The 19,435-nt window shown below is 45.7% G+C and overlaps 1 protein-coding gene across 2 annotated transcripts in view; it reads left to right on the top strand.

Annotated features, from left to right (window-relative positions):
• The window catches only part of PPP3CA (protein phosphatase 3 catalytic subunit alpha), a 249,209-nt gene that overhangs the window by 87,280 nt on the left and 142,494 nt on the right, over positions 1-19,435 (top strand). For both annotated transcript variants that reach the window (XM_064148387.1, XM_064148388.1), the window contains exon 2: positions 14,275-14,475. In XM_064148387.1, the coding sequence (XP_064004457.1) occupies positions 14,275-14,475 (201 nt within the window). The remainder of the gene's footprint in view (positions 1-14,274; positions 14,476-19,435) is intronic.

Raw genomic sequence — 19,435 nt, 5'->3', positions numbered from 1 at the left:
AATATATAAGCAGAAATATACAAGGTAAAAGCTAATACAGAAACACAACAGCCCTCCCAGAAACCTGAGTTCCCAAGAGGGGCTCCCAATCACCCTTCCTCTCACCCCTCTGCCTTACCCTAGATCTTGCCTTATGTTTAAGGTAGTTTGGAGGTCGGCCAGGGGAGTTAGGGAGCAGATGGATTAGTCACACAGATGGCAGGTTAGGTTAGAGAGATAAGTTCAGCCCAAAGCCCAGACAGGAGAGCAACTCCATTATTTATGTCTCTGTTCTTGTTCTTACTCATCTCAGCAAGCCTGTGAGTGAAGTAGACATCACCATTGTTTCCTTTCCACAGCCTGTAATCTAATTCTTCTCACCAGGACATTCTAGCTAGGCTCAAATTAGCACAAGAGGGTATCAGCAAAATCATGAATTCAGATGGATTTGTTTTTACCCAGCATGTTCATTACACAGCAACTGAGATTTGAGGGAAGAGATGGTTCACAAAAAGTATAAAAGCATCTTTAATAAATAAAAGCAGGATTTGGATTTAATTTCCTTGTACATACAGGACCAGAAGCTTATACCAGGGGGTTTGAAACCCTGTTACTGCCAAATAAACACACAACAGTTTAAAAACAGCCCCAGCAAAACACCAAAGAAAGCCTATTCATGTACACAAGGGTCCAAGCAACAACAAACTTCTGTTACTTAAAAAAAAAAATCAATCTGTGCAATGTGTTATTTTTTTGAGTAAAAATAACTTTCTACAGCTGTCCAGTTAGTTAGGTGGAAATAAATATGCTTTGGAGATGAGACCAAGGCAAAATTTCCATGTTGAAGCTCCATGGTGTAAATGTTGGTAGAGAGGAGCCATGAAAACCAAACAAATATGCCAGGGCTGATTCACAACCACACAGCTCTAGGTTAATGCCAGTGCCACTGGGTTTGATTTAAGCTTTATTTAGACATCAAGAGCAGACTGAACCCCATTTCAAAGCTCAGAGTGTGATCTGCTAATGCTGGATTAGGAAGAACATGTGTTTAACAGCATTACAGCAGCATAACGTGGTGGTGGCTGTGGTCATAATCTTTAGTATTGATCCATGAGAACTGTAATAACATCACAAGAAAATTAGTCCTTTGAGCTTGTTGGAATTAAAATAAGCTGTTATTGGGAAGCAGTTCATAGAGTGTACTGGAGGGGTTTCAGTTCATTTTGTTGGGAGCAAAAGGCACTGTCCCTTACAGGGCCCATGGAGGGCTTCCATACCCTTTGCCTACTGCTTGTGTCCTTCCTGAAAATGAAGGGCTGAAATTCCCTCTTGAATGTTCTGGTATTAACTGGCATATGGTAAGCCATGCCTGCAATATTGGGCAAGCTATGAAACAAATGGTGCTGAGCTGATTCCAGTTCAGATCTGGGAGAAGGCAGTCATTGAAACTTCCTTTGGGTAGTTAGTAAAGAACGAGGTGGTTTGGGGGGATGTGTGCGGGTTTTGTGTGGTGGTTGTTTTCTCTTGAGGCTGTGGTGTCTTGTTAGGTTTTCTTGCTTGTTGATAGGACTTTCTGCAGTGTGATGTATGTATCTCAGAGTTAGTCAGAATTGGAAGGGACCACAAGGCTGCTGCTGTTAATTTCTGGCTCAGATGCTCCTTGAACAGAAAGGAGTGTTTCATTCGGAAAAAAAACTTGGGTTATGGGCAGCTGCACCTGGTGGTGTTCAGACTTTGTGATCTCTGGTATGAAACAGAATCATAGAATCAGTCAGGGTTTGAAGGGACCACAAGGATCATCTAGTTCCAACCCTCCTGCCATGGGCAGGGACACCCTACCCTAGGTCGGGCTGGCCAGAGCCCTTTCCAGCCTGGTCTTAAACACTTCCCGGGATGGAGCCTCAACCACCTCCCTGGGCAACCCACTCCAGCCTCTCACCACTCTCATGCTGAAGAGCTTCCTCCTTGTGTTCTCTTCATCTAGACAAAGCCAAACCAAGCTCTGAAGATTACTTATACCTAGCTGTTAAACTGCAGAGGAAAAAAACCACTCCCTAAACCACCAAATCAAACCTTTTTATGGTTCTGTTTTTCCAGGTATATGACCCAGCCCCTCAACAAGAAATGGGTTGTCACTGGCTCAGTAGTTGGTGCAACCTGGCACAAATTAACTTTTTATATAATCAGGTACTTTTTTTGGTTTAGCCTTTCTTGTATTTCCAATTTATAGATCACAGCTGAACAAGCAGAATTCAGTCCTGGTGTCATTCAGGAATGTTTTTCATACTCATGTGTAGAGCTTGGCCAGTTCCTCGTACTGCATAAACCAATATGAGTCAGTATAGATTCACTTGTACAGAGGTATGTTGATTGAAAACTTCTGTCAAGGGCAAAAATGGTACTGAAACAAAGCAAAGCTGTTCAGGAGCAAGACAGAAATACAAGAAACCCACCATCAACTGCTGTTTCCAACTACTGTCCAAGGTTAATTTGGCTCCTGCTGCACACATATTTATATTTGTAAGGCTTTGGTCTATAATTTATACAGCTTTGGCCTTGTCTGACTGATTTATGAAGTGCTGGTGTAGGTCTGCTACTTGCTGCATGTCTCATGACCAGCAGAATAATAAACCAGGTTAACATTTACACATCAGCATGATTTTTTTATTTACTTCACATGGAGTAGTTCAGACATCAATGTTTGAAGTGTTCTTCACACCTTGATATTTATTGGCTTAGTTAAGGTGTTTGAGTTTTTCATTTGTTCATTTCCCCCCAGATTTGCTTTGAAAAGTAATTTAAATAAACTAAAACTTAGAATCATAGAATCAACCAGGTTGGAAGAGATCTCCAGGATCATTGAGGCCAACCTAGCACCCAGCCCTGTCCAGTCATCTAGACCATGGCACCGAGTGCCTCATCCAGGCTTTTCTTCAACACCTCCAGGGACTGTGGCTCCACCACCTCCCTGAGCAGCCCATTCCAATTGCAATCACTCTCTCTGACAACAACTTCCTCCTAACATCCAGCCTAGACCTCTCCCAGCACAACTTGAGACTGTGTCCCCTTGTTCTGTTGCTGGTTGCCTGGGAGAAGAGACCAACCCCCACGTGGCTACAGCCTCCCTTCAGGTAGTTGTAGACAGCAGTGAGGTTCCCTCTAAGCCTTAGGTGATTCAGAGATGCTGCTTGCCAGTCTTTTGCTCAGCATTAGCAGCTTAGACACAGGAGGTAGAATAATGAGTTCTGTTAGATAGTGATCCCTGTCCCCTGGTCTTTACCCTGTAGGCTCCATGGGCAAGGTATGGATTGCTAGATGCCAAAAAGTCTCCCTTTTTAAATGTAAGACCACTTTTAAAACACTAGCTGGAATTTCTGTTTCCTCTGCCCAGTGAGTATCTTCTTGGCTTTCTTGTAGCAGCAAGAGGTGAGCTGGTGCTTCTTGTTCCAGGAAGCAGCTTCTACAGGTTGACATTTAAGCAGAGCAGCTTCTGTAACGTAAAGTTTAAGCATCATTGGGGTATCTGCAGGCATGGTACTTCACCTGCACTTCCTCATCTTTCATTCTAGAGCTGATTGTAACTGATTTGGCTAGTGCCAGATTCTGCACAGTGCTCGATTTTTGGAAGCAAAGTCTTTGTTGTCTTTAAACCTTGTCCTGGTGGAGCGGCTTTGGAGAGGATGTTTGCCTCTTTTTACATGTCTCTGGAGAGTTTGAGGTAGCTGATTTCTGACCAGACTTGATAATGGTATCCCATTATGCTCAGAAGGGGTGACAGGGTGTTAAAGGACTTCAATTTCTAGGTGATGAATTGTCTGCAGTGCCACTTTTAGCTGTGTTGCCAGATGAAAGGCTGAAAGTCTCTCGGTGCCCACTGACCGAAGTAGGAGGAACCAGAAAGTTAGAAGCAAACAGTGCCATAAATCTAAATTGACACCTGAAGGTTATTCAGGCCCTGGGATTGATTATTTTTTCCCCCAACAGATTGAAATAATTTCACATTGATCATTCCCTATTTGTATCCAATTAGGAACAAAAGGAAAGTCCTGCTGGAGAAAAGAAATCATCTATCACTCAAGTATTTTGAGGGATGAAGAAGTATAGCTGATTTCTTATCTAAGTCTTGGAAGCCCTTTGGTATTTTCTGTTGTTACAGGTTCCCCCTCCCTCCAAACTTTGTTTTCTCAAAAGGAATTGTTCCTATAAAGGAATTTAAAATCTGGATAATTGTTGTTCTCTGCTCCAAAAGGTAATAAAAGCAAAGCTCAACAGTCTGCAGTTAGAGGCCTATGGAAAAACCTGGGTGGAACACACCAAGTAGAAAAACAAACTCTGCTGTTGAGGCCAGGAAGCTATGATCACATTTTCCAGTTCTAACTGTATGTGTTGGTCCTAACTGGGAATGTTTCCTGTTAAACTGGAATTTTTCCTCTCCATGTTACTTTGTAGTTGTTTTTTTATGCATAAACTGTTGACAGGAGTGGGTAACAAATGTCAAAGGTAGGTATGTATGAGCTCAAACACAGGGAAAGGGTATTTTTGTAGTACTCTCAGAGAATCAAAGAGTTGGCAGGGCTCGAAGGGACCTCAAGGATCATCTAGTTCCAACTCCCTCTGCTGTGGGCATGGACACCTCACACTAAATCAGGTTGCTCACATCCAGCCTGACCTTAAAGATCTCCAGAAATGAGGCTTCCACCACCTCCCTGGGCAACCTGTTCCAGTGTCTCACCACCCTCATGCTGAACAACTTCTTCCTAACGTCCCATCTTCATCTACGTACTTCTAGTTTTACTCCATTCCCCCCAGTCCTATCACTACCTGACACCCTAAAAAGTCCCTCCCCAGCTTTCTTGTAGCCCCCTTCAGATACTAGAAGGCCACAATAAGGTCTCCTTGGAGCCTTCTCCTCTCCAGACTGAACAGCCCCAACACTCTCAGTCTGTCATGTTATGTATGTCCTGTATAGAACTGTGTGTTGCTTTGTGCTCTGCAAGAGTGATCAAATTGTTTACTCCAGTAGTTAGCCAAAGGATGCTCTGGGAAAGCTTGTTAGTAAATAACCACATACCCTACAATTTGCTCTTTCAAACACACACGTTTCTTTGAATTATGAGGCTTTTCTTTCATGTCAGTCTTTTTAAAGTGTACTTCCTTCTCTTCCCCTTCCCAACCTGTACCTCTTTTGAGGTCCTCTGATGTGTCTGTTGCCCTTAATTTTGTTCTGAAAAAGTTGCATTGGCTGATATTTATTGTAATTTATTATTTTTTCTTGTAACTTACTTTTTTTCCTTGTCATTCTTCATTCTTTTCCTTTTTGCCAGAGTGAAAACCAGTTTTGTTGCTGATTGTTTAATAATGGTTGAAGATTGGAGCTAGATTTGACTGGTTACTCTAATCCACATTTAAGTCTGTTGTTTGAGTTTAGTACAGACATTTTCAGAGTGGTCAAGATGAGTACAGGGCAATCAGTTCACCAGACTAAAACCATTCCACTGCCAAGGAAAGCTTGTGTATTTATCTAGGCTTGTGTGTGGTTTATTACTCATGCTATTCTTCGCAGGGGCTTGTAGTGATGGGATGAGATCCATGGCATTAAGCTGGAGTAAGGAGGATGTAGCATGGATATTAGGAAGAAAATCTCCATGGTGAGGATGGTGAGACACTGGAGTGGGTTGCCCAGGGAGGTTGTGGATGCCTCCTCCCTGGAAGTGTTCCAGGCCAGGTTGCATGAGGCAGCCTGGTCTACTGGGATGTGTCCCTGCTCATGGTAGGGGTGTTGGAACTAAATGACCTTCAAAATTTCTTCCAACCCATTCTATGATTCCATTGAGCCCAGAGTGAGAATATTCCACTATGGGAATTCAGGCATGCTCCTTTATGTAGATTATTTCTTTAGGGTTTCTAAGGTTTCCTGTGGTGAATATAAAGAACATCAAGTCCTATATCAATGGAGTTTGGGTTTTGGTTGGGTTTTTTTGGGTTGTTTTGTTGGGATTATTTCAGGGACGCTGAAATAATCCTGTCTGATGTATTGGGTTTATAGTTACACCAGAGCAGAGCCTCTGGTGAACACCATGGTGGGGCAGATGATAGCCCTGCAGCCATGGAGGTATCAACTGAACTGATTTCCCCAAGCTGACTCTATCTTGCCTGAGGCAGTAATGAGTAGGTGATCCCTTCCTGTCCCGATCCTAACCTTGTGAGCCTTTTGTTGCTTTCTGTACCCTGTTCAGTCAAGGAGAGGGGGTGATAGAGCATCTTGGTGGGCGTGTGACATCCAGCCAGCGTTAGCACAACAGCTGGATAATAAGACAAAAATGACAAGATTTCAGCCCTGCTCTGTGGCTCTAAGTTAATGAGGACTTTCAATGCCTTTTCTCTCTGCTGTACCACTCATCTGTTTGCAAAAAGATCTCTCTGGCTGAAATGGTGGAGGTTGCTGAGATAAGATCATCCTGTCAAAAATATACCTGCATCATTGAGAGATAAGGAAATAGCTCCTGGCACAATGTGCAGCCTTGGCTTTGGAGCTGCTCGGCTGCAGCTTTCTCTTGTGAAGTAGAATCATAGATGCCAAAATCCTCAAGATCATAGAATCATAGAATCAACCAGGTTGGAAGAGACCTCCAAGATCATCCAGTCCAACAAGTAACAAGGTGCTACAGAGGGAGAGGCTTCAGCTTTCCTTTACAAGCTGGAGCTCAAGTCCTGCACAAGTGCTTTCTGTGGAGAGTTTGCTTCCCTTAGGTATTGCAGAGTTATGCTGTGTTTGGGTTGTTTGGGGTGTGCTGGTGCAGGTTGCCGTAGCAGTGAAGGGATGAAACAGGCCGATTTTAAGACCATCTTAAGTGCCTTATCTGGAAGCAACTTAGCAGTATGTTGGGGGTACTACCTCACTGACATGGCCCTTCATTCTGCAAACCCCTTCCTCTTGTAGCTTCTGTCCATACTAGGGTGAGCTTCTCTGGGACAGTTCTGGACAGATGGGTAGAGTCCAATGGGATGGGGTTCAATAGCTCCAAGTGCAGGGTGCTGCACTTTGGCCACAACAACCCCATGCAGAGATACAGGCTGGGGTCGGAGTGGCTGGAGAGCAGCCAGACAGAGAGGGATCTGGGGGTGCTGATTGATACCCGCCTGAACATGAGCCAGCAGTGTGCCCAGGTGGCCAAGAGAGCCAGTGGCATCCTGGCCTGCATCAGGAATGGTGTGGTCAGCAGGAGCAGGGAGGTCATTCTGCCCCTGTACTCTGCACTGGTTAGACCTCACCTTGAGTGCTGTGTTCAGTTCTGGGCCCCCCAGTTTAGGAGGGACATTGAGATGCTTGAGCGTGTCCAGAGAAGGGCGACGAGGCTGGGGAGAGGCCTCGAGCACAGCCCTACGGGGAGAGGCTGAGGGAGCTGGGATTGGTTAGCCTGGAGAAGAGGAGGCTCAGGGGAGACCTTATTGCTGTCTACAACTACCTGAGGGGTGGTTGTGGCCAGGAGGAGGTTGCTCTCTTCTCTCAGGTGGCCAGTGCCAGAACAAGAGGACACAGCCTCAGGCTGTGCCAGGGGAAATTTAGGCTGGAGGTGAGGAGAAAGTTCTTCACTGAGAGAGTCATTGGACACTGGAATGGGCTGCCCGGGGAGGTGGTGGAGTCGCCGTCCCTGGAGCTGTTCAAGGCAGGATTGGACGTGGCACTTGGTGCCATGGTCTGGCCTTGAGCTCTGTGGTAAAGGGTTGGACTTGATCTGTGAGGTCTCTTCCAACCCTGATGATACTGTGATACTGTGATATTTTGCTGTTGCGTTTTCTGCTTCTGATTGAACTATCAGAAGATACCAGACATAGTCATCAGAGCTGGGATATTTCATGAAGGGTCTTTTGCTGTGTTCTTTTTAATTTGATTTCAAGCCTTCATACTTGCAAACATTATGCTAGCAAGGCATATCTCAGTCTTTTGTGAAGCAGTTTCCTTGCCAACCTGCAGCACCTTCTGGTGATGACACCAGGGGCTGGAACTGGTTAACGCCTTCAAGAGCGGTTAAGCAGCTCTGGTGTGGTGAGATTTGCTGCCCTCAACTCTTTGAGAAAGATTTCCCCCTTCCTTGCCATGGTATGTGAAAGAATCAATGATCTTGAGATGGGAAAAGGGATAGAGAGCATACACTGTAGAAACCTAGTTAAATTGTTAACTGTGTGAGCACTGATATAAATCATCATCAATCCAGAGAAACACAAAGGAGGGGAGTTGAGCTTGAGAGGGTCATGAAACACTCTACAATAAGCAGATATAGTTTAAAAAGAAAAAATATAGAATCAACCAGGTTGGAAGAGACCTCCAAGATCATCCAGGGCTGTTTAGTCTGGAGAGGAGATGACTGAGAGAGGATTTAATTCATGTCCATAAATATCTGAGGGCTGGAGGTCAGGAAGGAAGGGATTAGAGACAGGCTCTGCTCGCTTGTGCCCTGGGGTAGGACAAGGGGCAATGGATGGAAACTACAGCACAGGAAGTTCCACCGCAACATGAGGAAGAACTTCTTGACTGTAAGTGTCACAGAGCACTGGAACAGGCTCCCCAGGGAGGCTGTGGAGTCTCCTTCTCTGGAGAATTTCCAGCCCTGTCTGGATGTGTTCCTGCACAACTTGTGCTAGATTCTCTGGTCCTGCTCTGGCCTCAGGAGGTTTGGACTCTTCTCCCAGGCCGGGTGGGGTTGGTCTCTTCTGCCAGGCAACCAGCAATACAATAAGGGGACAGTCTGAAGTTGTGCCAGGGGAGGCATAGGCTGGATGTTAGGAGGAAGTTGTTGGCAGAGAGAGTGATTGGCATTGGAATGGGCTGCCCAGGGAGGTGGTGGAGGCACCATCCCTGGAGATGTTCAGACAAAGCCTGGATGAGGCATTTAGTGCCATGGTCTAGTTGACTGGATAGAGCTGGGTGCTAGGTTGGGCTGGATGGATCTCTTCCAACCTGGTTGGTTCTATGACCCAAAAATCTCCAGAGGTCCCTTCCGACCCCTAACACCCTGTGATCCTGTGATTACAGCATGGAGTGCTGTAGACATAGTCAGATCCTTACAGACAGTGTAAGTTATATGACATTACATGGCAAGCATTGCAGAGGGGAGGTAACTTGTGATGAAAACTGGTGGAAGAGGGTTGTTTTTCTCCTCAAAGGCAGCTCTGTAAGCATTAATTTAGCGTGCAGCTTCATTTAAAAATAACTACTATATAAGCAAAATAATTCTTGCTTTGCCACAAGCTTGTTTTATTTATGTGTGCACACATGGTCCACTCTAATTAAGCAGAGCTCTTTATGGTTTATTTATTTGTTCTAGAGAGGCTGCTTAATATTTGAGAGAAATGGGAATGATGTGTCTGACCTTTGCAGTGGCTGTGTTAAGGGTAAGATGGGTTTTGCAGAAGCTTGCAAGAGCAGTAAAACAGCAGGTTGATCTTTTTCTCCATTTGCTGAAACATGCTCAAGAGACCTGAAAGCACAAGAGAGGGGAAAAAAAAACCAGCCAGCACAAAACAGAAAGCCCCACAAAGGCCAGCACTAAGTGGTTAAAGAGTATTTTCTTATGTTTTAAGATCTTGAGAGAATGCTACTGACAGGGTGAGGTAGAGGCTTTTCATTTTGGTACCTGTTTCACTACCAAAGCACCAAAGTAGTGTGGACATGGCAAATGCTTGCTTGCTTGTTGTTGGGTTGGGTGTTTTGTTGGCTGGGTTGGGGGTTGGGTTTTGTTGGGTTTTTTTTGTGGTTGGGAGTGGAACATCTCTCTCATGAGAAGAGACTGAGGGAGCTGGGGCTTTTCAGTTTGGAGAGGAGGAGACTGAGGGGTGACATTATTTGTGTTTGTAAATAGGTGCAGGGGGAGTGCAAGGAGGAGGGAGCCAGGCTCTGCTCGGTGACGCTCAGGGACAGGACAAGGGGCAATGGATTGAAGCTGAGGCATAGGAAGTTCCATGGAAACAGGAGAAACAGGTTTCTTTCCCTGTGAGGGTGACAGAACACTGGAACAGGCTGCCCGGGGAGGTTCTGGAGTCTCCCTCTCTGGAGATATTCAAGACCTGCCTGGATGTGTTCCTGCGTGATCTGCTCTGGGTGATCCTGCACTGGCAGGGGGGTTGGACTGGATGAGCTTTCAGAGACCCTTTCAGCCCCTGACCTTCTGTGATTCTGTGTTTGCTGTTGCTTTTTTGTTTGTTTGTATCTGTTGGGTTTTGCTAATATCAATAAAAGGCAATAAATGTAAAGGGAGGTGGAGATTTGTCCAGATGTTAAGCTTTATAAACTATGGATAAGCATGCTTTGGGCAGTCTGGTCTAGTTGAGGATGTCCCTGCTGATTGAGGTGCAGAGGGATGGGGCTAGATGACCTTTGAAGGTCCCTTCCAGCTCTGGACTTTCTTTTGTGGTTGTGTTGTAGGGGAATTTGTCAGTAAACTTTCTGAAAATACATGTGGCATGCACACCTATGCACATTTTATTGCCCCTCTCTTTCAAGGCCTTTGCTTAATATAGATTCCCACCTCTTCTTACATCCCCTCAGCCTGCACTGTGGTGAGGAGCTCAGTGCTTGTGATTCAGCCCACCATTCTTTCCTCCTCCTGCCTCTGATGGATTCCTCTCACAGCTCCATGCTCTTCCCTGTATGCACAGTTGCTATCTGCTGAGGACCTTGGCTTTATTTCTGATGAACACAAAATCGATGGGAGAGAAAAAGCTATTTGTTGTGGGTGGTAATGGCCTAGGTTTAGAAAAAGCAGAGAATCAAAAAACCAGAAGCAGCTGATGGATACCTGTGTATTTGCATGGTAACACTGCTTTATATATAAAGCTATGGAAATCAAGTGTTTCTAAAAGCTTTTTTGTTGAGACAGGCATTTGTGGGTGATATCAGTGATTTTTTTTAGCTGACTTCCACATCAACGTAACCATTTCTTCTGTTGTTCTGCTATGGAGGCTTTGCCTATGTGTACATACAAAATTAATACTCTCTTAATGGAAGATGCAATTTGTGGTTTGTGCAGTCACTCCTGTGTTTTGCTAATTAATCATTAATCATTTGCTATTGGAGCTGTGTCTTTCTTTTCTTTAATTAGCCACTGATACATGTCTGTTAGAAATCTGCCTGCAGGGCTCTTACAGTGCTGCAGTCTTGTGCCCCATTTTTCTCCTACTCAGTAGATAACATTTCATAGCTGTTGTTTGATTGCTTACCTGTTCTGCAAATGTGAAAATGTCCTGTTTGCATCCATACCCGTGTGGCACTCAGCTCAAAGTACTGGTATGCTGTATAGGGTTTTATGCAGTGATACTTATGGGGAGGAACAGAGGTGGTTGTCTTGCAAAGGAATGGAAGCTAATGGTTTGTGCTTCTTTCAGCCAAACGGATAGCAGATAACTAATAACTTTTCCTTCTCTTCCTTCCTCCACACAGGGAATGCAGGATTGCTATAACTAGCTAGCCCTAACCATGCATAGAATTGTCAGGGCTGGAATGGGCTGCCCAGGGAGGTGGAGTCATCGTCCCTTGAGGTGTTCAAGAAAAGACTTGATGAGGCACTTGGTGCCATGGTCTAGTTGACTGGATAGGGCTGGGTGCTAGGTTGGACTGGCTGATCTTGAAAGTCTATTCCAACCTGGTTGATTCTATGATTCTGTGATCATCTAGCTCCAACCCCCCTGCTACAAGCAGGGACACCTCACATTAGATCAGGTAGCTGACAGCCCCATTCAGCTTGGCCTTGAAGATCTCCAGGCATGGGGCTTCCACCACATCCCTGGGCAACCTGTTCCAGTGTCTCACCATCCTCATGGTGAAGAACTTCTTCCTAACATCCCATCTTCATCTACGTACTTCTAGTTTTACTCCATTCCCCCCAGTCCTATCACTACCCAACATCCTAAAAAGTCCCTCCCCAGTTTTCCTGTAGGCCCCCTTCAGGCACTGGAAGGCCACAATAAGGTCTCCTCGGAGCCTTGGGGGCTTTTGCTTTGCAGAAGGAAGCTTAGAGAACTGCTGTGTTGTTACTCACCTTACTTCTTGCAGTGATTATTCTTTTTCTGTGCTGCAGAGTGAGTTGTTTGCAGGTCATATGTATAGCTGTCTTGGTTGTGATGGTCTGCTGTAGATATACAAGCATATAAACTCATTTTTGTGGGTGTTATGAGATGGGCTTCAGTGCAGTAGCTGGGACAAGTGGGTGAGGTTTATGGTGGTAATACTACTTAAAACATAAACTACTTCAAAGCAGTTTAGGACTTCTTGTGGACAGAGAGAAAAGATCATCACACATCTGTGGCAGGGTTTTCAGGGGCTGAGGGTTGTGTTTTAACTTTATTGTTCATTTTAGGTGTCACTGCTTCCGAAGAATTCTGGTGGTGCCAGGTGTTGGGGACATGGAACTTTTACCTTCCCCCTGTTTTGTCCTACTTAAGAAGTCTCGAGAGCAATGGGGCTTCAATGTACTGAGAGAACTCTCATTCACTAGTTCTCATGAGAGTGGGACTGCTGGAGCTGAGGCAGCAAAAAGAGAGAGGGGGAAAAAAGGCATTTTCTGGAGTAGTTTGTAGATCAGTGGAAAGTAAATGCACGAAGTGAAACGGTTTGTTGTCTTCTCTGTTGATTTTGATAGTGTAAGCGAAGAGTTCTCAGCTTGGACTTGGAATGACAGATGTGGCTTGTGGTCAGTTTCTGATGTACACTGATTATGAAACAAGGGGAAAATTGAAGCTGACAGTGACAGAGAGCCACTGTGTTAGGATTTTGTGTCTTGTGAAGTGGTGGAGATGCTGGTAAGACACTCTGCAGGAGACAAAAGGTGCTTTGCACTGCAAATGTGGCCACTTGAGGCAAGCCCTGCAGCCACCTCCCCTGTCTGCTTGCAGCTCCCAAATAACCTGACCCTACCACAGCTGTGGCAGGGATCATGAGTACAGTTACCCTGTGGCTGGCATGGCAGGCCTAAAGGCACTGTGATTCAACCATGAGGCACAGAGAATTAAGCTGGGATAATGCTCCAGCCTTCTCCTGGCAGCTGCTGGCATCATCTCCAAGCCTTCTCACTCCAGCTGGCTGCAGGAGAATGAGAACAGGAGGATGTGAAGTTAGCAGCGCTCCTCAGACCTTGCGTGATGGCAGCACACAGCTCAGTACTCGCTGCCATGTTGCTAGGGCAACCTGCCTATGCAGTGATTTATTTCCAACTTCAGTCTCCTACCTCCTCTGCCCTGCCTTTGCTGGAGTGGTCTGTTTGGCACTCAGGCACGCTTTGATGGGCTTCAAATGTGTCTTGTGTAGCTCACTATTACTTAAACAGAGAAGACATCTTCCATCACCCTAGCCCAAGTCATTAGAGAGAGGTCTGTCTTGGATTTCAGCCTTTTAATTGGCATGTATCTATGCATGTCCATGCATGTAAATTAAATATTGCCTTCATTTGTGTACTTGGTGCTGTTACTGGAAGGGAGCATTACATCATCCCAGGAAATCATAGAATCAGTCCAGGCTGGAAATGACCACAAGGATTATCTAGTTCCAACCCCCCTGCCATGGGCAGGGACACCCTACCCTAGGTCAGCCTGGCCTTAAACACCTCCAGGGATGGAGCCTCAACCACCTCCCTGGGCAACCCATTCCAGGCTCTCACCACTCTCATGTTCAACAACTTCCTCCTCACGTCCAGTCTGAACCTCCCCACCTCCAGCTTTGCTCCATTCCCCCCAGTCCTGTCACTCCCTGATAATCTAAAAAGTCCCTCCCCAGCTTTTTTGTAGCCCCCCTTCAGATACTGAAAGGCCACAAAAATGTGTAAGACCAGGCTTGGATAAGGCTTTGAGCAACCTGATCTAGTGGAGGGTATCCCTGCTCATGGCAGTGGGGTTGGAAAGATCCTTTCCAACTCAAACCATTCTATTACTGTGTGACTGACGTTCTCTAGTGCTACTAGAGCAGTTTAAACTCTTACTCTCTTCTTTCCCTGATATTTCTGTGCATTTTGAGGGGTCTGTTAGAGTATGTCTCCCTATAAATGTGGCCTAAATCTTCATCTCCACTCGTTGCAAGCATGAAGTGGATGTTCTTGTATGTGAATAAAGTAGCCTAAAGAATCTGCGGGCCTTAATGGTATCTTTGATGATCTGTGTACAATTTAAACCCCAAATAATAAAAGGCACTAGAAAATTGGTGTTAATGCTGTTTTGCAGCAGTGATGTCTTTTAAAGTGTATTGTTGTCAGTAATAGAGGCTTTGCTGTGAGAAGTGACCAGTTGTGTGTTGTTTTGTTTCCTGCTCAGCTGTCCCGTTTCCTCCGAGTCACCGTCTCACAGCTAAGGAAGTGTTCGATAATGATGGCAAACCTCGTGTGGATATCTTAAAGGCACACCTCATGAAAGAAGGCAGGCTGGAAGAGAGCGTTGCTTTGAGAATAATAACAGAGGGAGCTTCAATTCTTCGCCAGGAAAAGAACTTGCTGGACATAGATGCCCCAGTCACAGGTGAGTATGGAGTTGTGCTGATAAAGGGGATGCTTACGGGCTTGGGCTGTGTTAAGTCATGCATTAGTGTGTGCAGCTTCTTAGGAAGCTGAAAGGCAACTTGTGAATCATTCCCTCTCTCCATTACCTGCTTCTCTCTGTCTGCTACCACTAGGATAATGGAAGCCATCAGGCAACTGGAAAAGCAGAGGAAAGGAGCTTCTTCTGAGCCCTTTCTGTTTCTAAGGCAAAGAACTTTTTAAGTCTTTAGGAGAGCAACTCTCTTAAACTTGAAAAGTTACCTGGCCTTTTGTATTAACTCCATGATTTTAGAGAGATGATTTACTGTAGTAGCGCTAATCAGAGAGTGTAGGGCTCTGAAAGAACAGTAGTGTCAGAGTAAATGGAAATACTGGTTAAATAGGGAAAATGAGTGCAGAAAACAGGTTAAAAACCCCAAAACCACAAGAAAACCCCCAAACAAAACCAAACCAACCAACCAAAAATCAGCAGAACCCCACTTGGTATTGCCCAGGGGAATAATGAATTGTGTTGGCTGCAGAACCCATCCTGCCCTTGACTATCAAATGCTACCACGCACTCATTAATCCTCAGGAAATGCTTTATACTTTGAATTTCCTTCTCTAATTGTCTCCTGCCTCTGACTGCATTCTGAATGTATGAATGCAATTGCTTTCTTTAATGTGCCTCCTCCCTTCTTTTGTTGCCATTACTAGGTATGGAAGCCTTTTTGACATAAAAAATCAGCTGCTGAGCAAAAGATAATTCTAGCTGCCTTAAATTATGTATGAAACCAAACTATAAAACTTGGTTTAAGAAATTGGGTCCTTTGCTCACTGTTGTTTGTGGGGAGGCCTGACCAATGTGAGATAAATACCTTCATCTGCTGCAGAAGGGTTAGCAGTCCTTAGTATTGGCTGTGTTCACCAAACCTACATAAAAGTGGCAAAAGCTTCATTTTCAGGAAACCTTGTCTGAAAGTAAAGGGTGCAGTGTCTGCACTAGAATGATGCACCAATAATTGAAGCTTGTAATTGTAAAAATGACATCCAAGCAGGGGACCATGGCCTGACCTGGAGAGGTCATTCATATCACCTTGTGCATAATAGCTAGCTTGCCACGCTGACAGACAGTTCTGATGGCAAAGATGTCAATCAAGTTGCAGCTCACGGATGAATAAGTAGACTGAGAATGAAGTTCTACAGACAAAATCTTTGACACTTCAGGATAAATGAGAGAAGCCATAAAGGTGCAAAAAAAGGTCCATAAATGAGTAGCAGACCTGCTGAAATTCTACCTTTCTGTGGATTTTTCTCTTTCCTTTAATTGAAAGCTGTAGACTGTAGGAGGATGGGACTGGGGTATTGTATATTGTGGTGTATTTCCATAAGACCATCTTTAATCTGGTCTCTCTGTTTCAGTTTCTATCTTCAGCATTTCTTTTATTCTTAAATGCTTTCGATGGTGTCAGAATTGGTGTGGATTATATTTTAGATATGAACCTTCTGAAGGTTACCCCATTGTGTAACACTGGTGTGATTTAAGTCTTTGATTCTTTTTGGCACTTGAGCCTACATCTTGCATTGTTCCTGCTTTTGAAAGTATTCTAGTGCAATGACTGTGATGCTGCAGCATGTACAATGACTGTGATGCTGCAGCATATGCAGTGACTGTGATGCTGCAGCATATGCAGTGACTGTGATGCTGCAGCATATGCAGTGACTGTGATGCTGCAGCATATGCAGTGACTGTGATGCTGCAGCATATGCAGTGACTGTGATGCTGCAGCATATGCAGTGACTGTGATGCTGCAGCATATGCAGTGACTGTGATGCTGCAGCATATGCAGTGACTGTGATGCTGCAGCATATGCAGTGACTGTGATGCTGCAGCATGTACAATGACTGTGATGCTGCAGCATATGCAGTGACTGTGATGCTGCAGCATATGCAGTGACTGTGATGCTGCAGCATGTACAATGACTGTGATGCTGCAGCATATGCAGTGACTGTGATGCTGCAGCATATGCAGTGACTGTGATGCTGCAGCATATGCAGTGACTGTGATGCTGCAGCATATGCAGTGACTGTGATGCTGCAGCGTATGCAATGACTGTGATGCTGCAGCGTATGCAATGACTGTGATGCTGCAGCATATGCAGTGACTGTGATGCTGCAGCATGTACAATGACTGTGATGCTGCAGCATATGCAGTGACTGTGATGCTGCAGCATATGCAGTGACTGTGATGCTGCAGCATATGCAGTGACTGTGATGCTGCAGCATATGCAGTGACTGTGATGCTGCAGCATATGCAGTGACTGTGATGCTGCAGCGTATGCAGTGACTGATGCTGCAGCGTATGCAATGGCTCTGATGCTGCAGCATGTGCAGTGACTGTGATGCTGCAGCATATGCAGTGGCTCTGCTGCAGCATATGCAATGACTGATGCTGCAGCATGTAGTGTGACTGTGATGCTGCAGCGTATGCAATGACTGTGATGCTGCAGCGTATGCAATGACTGATGCTGCAGCGTATGCAATGACTGTGATGCTGCAGCGTATGCAGTGACTGTGATGCTGCAGCGTATGCAGTGACTGTGATGCTGCAGCGTATGCAGTGACTGTGATGCTGCAGCACGTGCAGTGACTGTGATGCTGCTGTGTTCTTCAGGGTGGCTGGTAGCTAGCGTAGGAAAGTTGGGATCTTTGTGCTTGTTAGAGAGGCAGCTGAGAAGTGCTAATGTTCTGTATGAACAGACAGGAAGGCTGGAGCTGTCACAGTGATAGGATCACAGAATGTTAGGAGTTAGAAGGGACCTGGAGAAATCACATCCAGTCCAACCCCCTGCCAGAGCAGGATCACCTATACCAGATCACACAGGAACACACCCAGATGGGTCTTGAATATCTCCAGAGAGAGAAACTCCATAACCCCCTTCTGGTGGTTTGAGTGTTCCCCGCCCCGCCCCCCCCCCCCAGCATTGGCAATCACCCAGACTAGACTCAGCTGGCTCTGGAAATTGAATGAAGCTTTATATTTACAGTTCAGCTCAATATACAAGCAGATATTTACAGTATATACAGAAATATACAAGGTAAAAGGTAATACAGAAACACAACAGTCCTCCCAGAAACCTGTGTGCCCTGGAGGGGCTCCCAACTGCCCTTCTACCTTCTCCCGCTCCCCTACCTCACCCTAGATGTTGCCTTGTGCCCCAAGGAAGAATGGAGGGTTGGCCAGGGGGGTTAGGAAGCAGGGGGATTAGTCAGAGAGACAGAGGGTGAGGTTAGAGAGAACAATGCAGCTCAGAGGTCAAGCAGTGCCCAAACACCTGAATACCTTATCTATGTTTATACTCTTGTTCTTATACCTCTCAGCAAGCCTATGAGTGAAGTAGACATCACCCTTGTTTCTCTTTTACAGCCTGTGATCTAGTTCTTCTCACCAAAACATTCTAGCTCACTTCAAATTAGCACACCCCCTGAGCAACCTGTTCTGTCACCCTCACAAGGTAAAAAAAATTCCTCATGTTTATGTGGTGCCTCAACTTCCACCCCTTGTCCTGTCTCTGAGCATCAGGGAGCAGAGCCTGGCTCCCTCCTCTTGGCACTCACCCCTTATGTATTTATAAACACAAATGAGGTCACCCCTCAGCCTCCTCCTCTCCAAACTAAAAAGCCCCTGCTGACTCAGCCTTTCATCAGAAGGAAAAGATGCTCTGCTCTCTTCACCATTTTTGTGTCTCTGTGCTTACTCTTTCAAGCAGCTCCCTGGAAATAAATAAACTGTGAGGAGGAGGTTGTGAAGGCTTGCAAGGCACGTTTCTGTGGGCCCTAACAATTGTCTTTGTCCAGACAGTAGCTGACTGGACAAAGAGACCATCAGGAGACAGACAGACTGGAGAGCTGGGCACAGAGGAACCAGATGAAGTTCAGCAAGGACAAGTGCAGAGTCCTGCACCTGGGGAGGAATAACAAACTGCACCAGTACAGGCTGGGAGGTGATCTGCTGGAGAGCAGCCCTGTGGAGAGGGACCTGGGGGTCCTGGTGGATAACAAGTTAACCATGGCACAGCAATGTGCCCATGTGGCCAAGAAGGCCAATGGGATCCTGGGGTGTATTAGGAAGAGTGTGTGCAGCAGATCAAGGGAGGTTCTCCTCCCCCTCTACTCTGCCCTGCCGAGACCTCATCTTGAATACTGTGCTCAGTTTTGGACTCCCCAATTGAAGAGGGACAGGGATCTGCTGGAGAGGGTCCCAGTGGAGGGCTAGGAGGGTGATGAGGGGACTGGAGGGCATGGCTGATGAGGAGAGGCTGAGGGACCTGGGGCTGCTTAGTCTGAAAAGAGAAGACTTAGAGGGGATTTGATAAATGTTTATAAATAACTGAGGGCTGGCCAGGAGGTGGGGGACAGGCTCTGCTCACTGCTCCCTGGGATAGGACAAGGAGCAATGGGTGTAAGTTGCAGCGCAAGAGGTTCTGCCTCAACACAGAAGGGAACTTCTTTACTGTAAGGGTCCCAGCGCACTGGAACAGGCTGCCCAGGGAGGTTGTGAAGTATTCTTCTCTGGAGACTTTCAAGGCCTGTCTGGATGTGTTCCTCTGTGATCTGTGTTAGATAGTATTGTCCTGCTCTGGCAGGGGGGTTGAACTCGATGGTCTCCTTGGGTCCTTTCCAACCCCTAACATCCTGTGATCAATTGACCAATGATCCGGTGGAAGTGCAAGAAACACAGGCAATTAAGAAATAAGTACTGAGTAGAGGAAAGCTTTTTTTTTTCCAAATGCATGGAAGAACAAACAGTGGAGAGGAAAATAACTTTTGGGGTTATTTTTATGAGGCGAGCAGTCTTGTCAAAGAGCAACAATCGTAAATCATTACTGTGAGAGCCTTTGTGGGAGATGTATTCATCTCTTAGAAACATATTCCTGTAGCTGGTTAATGAGATGGTGATG

The sequence above is a fragment of the Pogoniulus pusillus genome, chromosome 9 (genome assembly GCF_015220805.1).
Source record: "Pogoniulus pusillus isolate bPogPus1 chromosome 9, bPogPus1.pri, whole genome shotgun sequence".
Taxonomy (NCBI): domain Eukaryota; kingdom Metazoa; phylum Chordata; class Aves; order Piciformes; family Lybiidae; genus Pogoniulus; species Pogoniulus pusillus.
The sequence above is the reverse complement of the archived record's forward strand: the minus strand, read 5'-3'. Positions and strand labels throughout refer to the sequence as shown.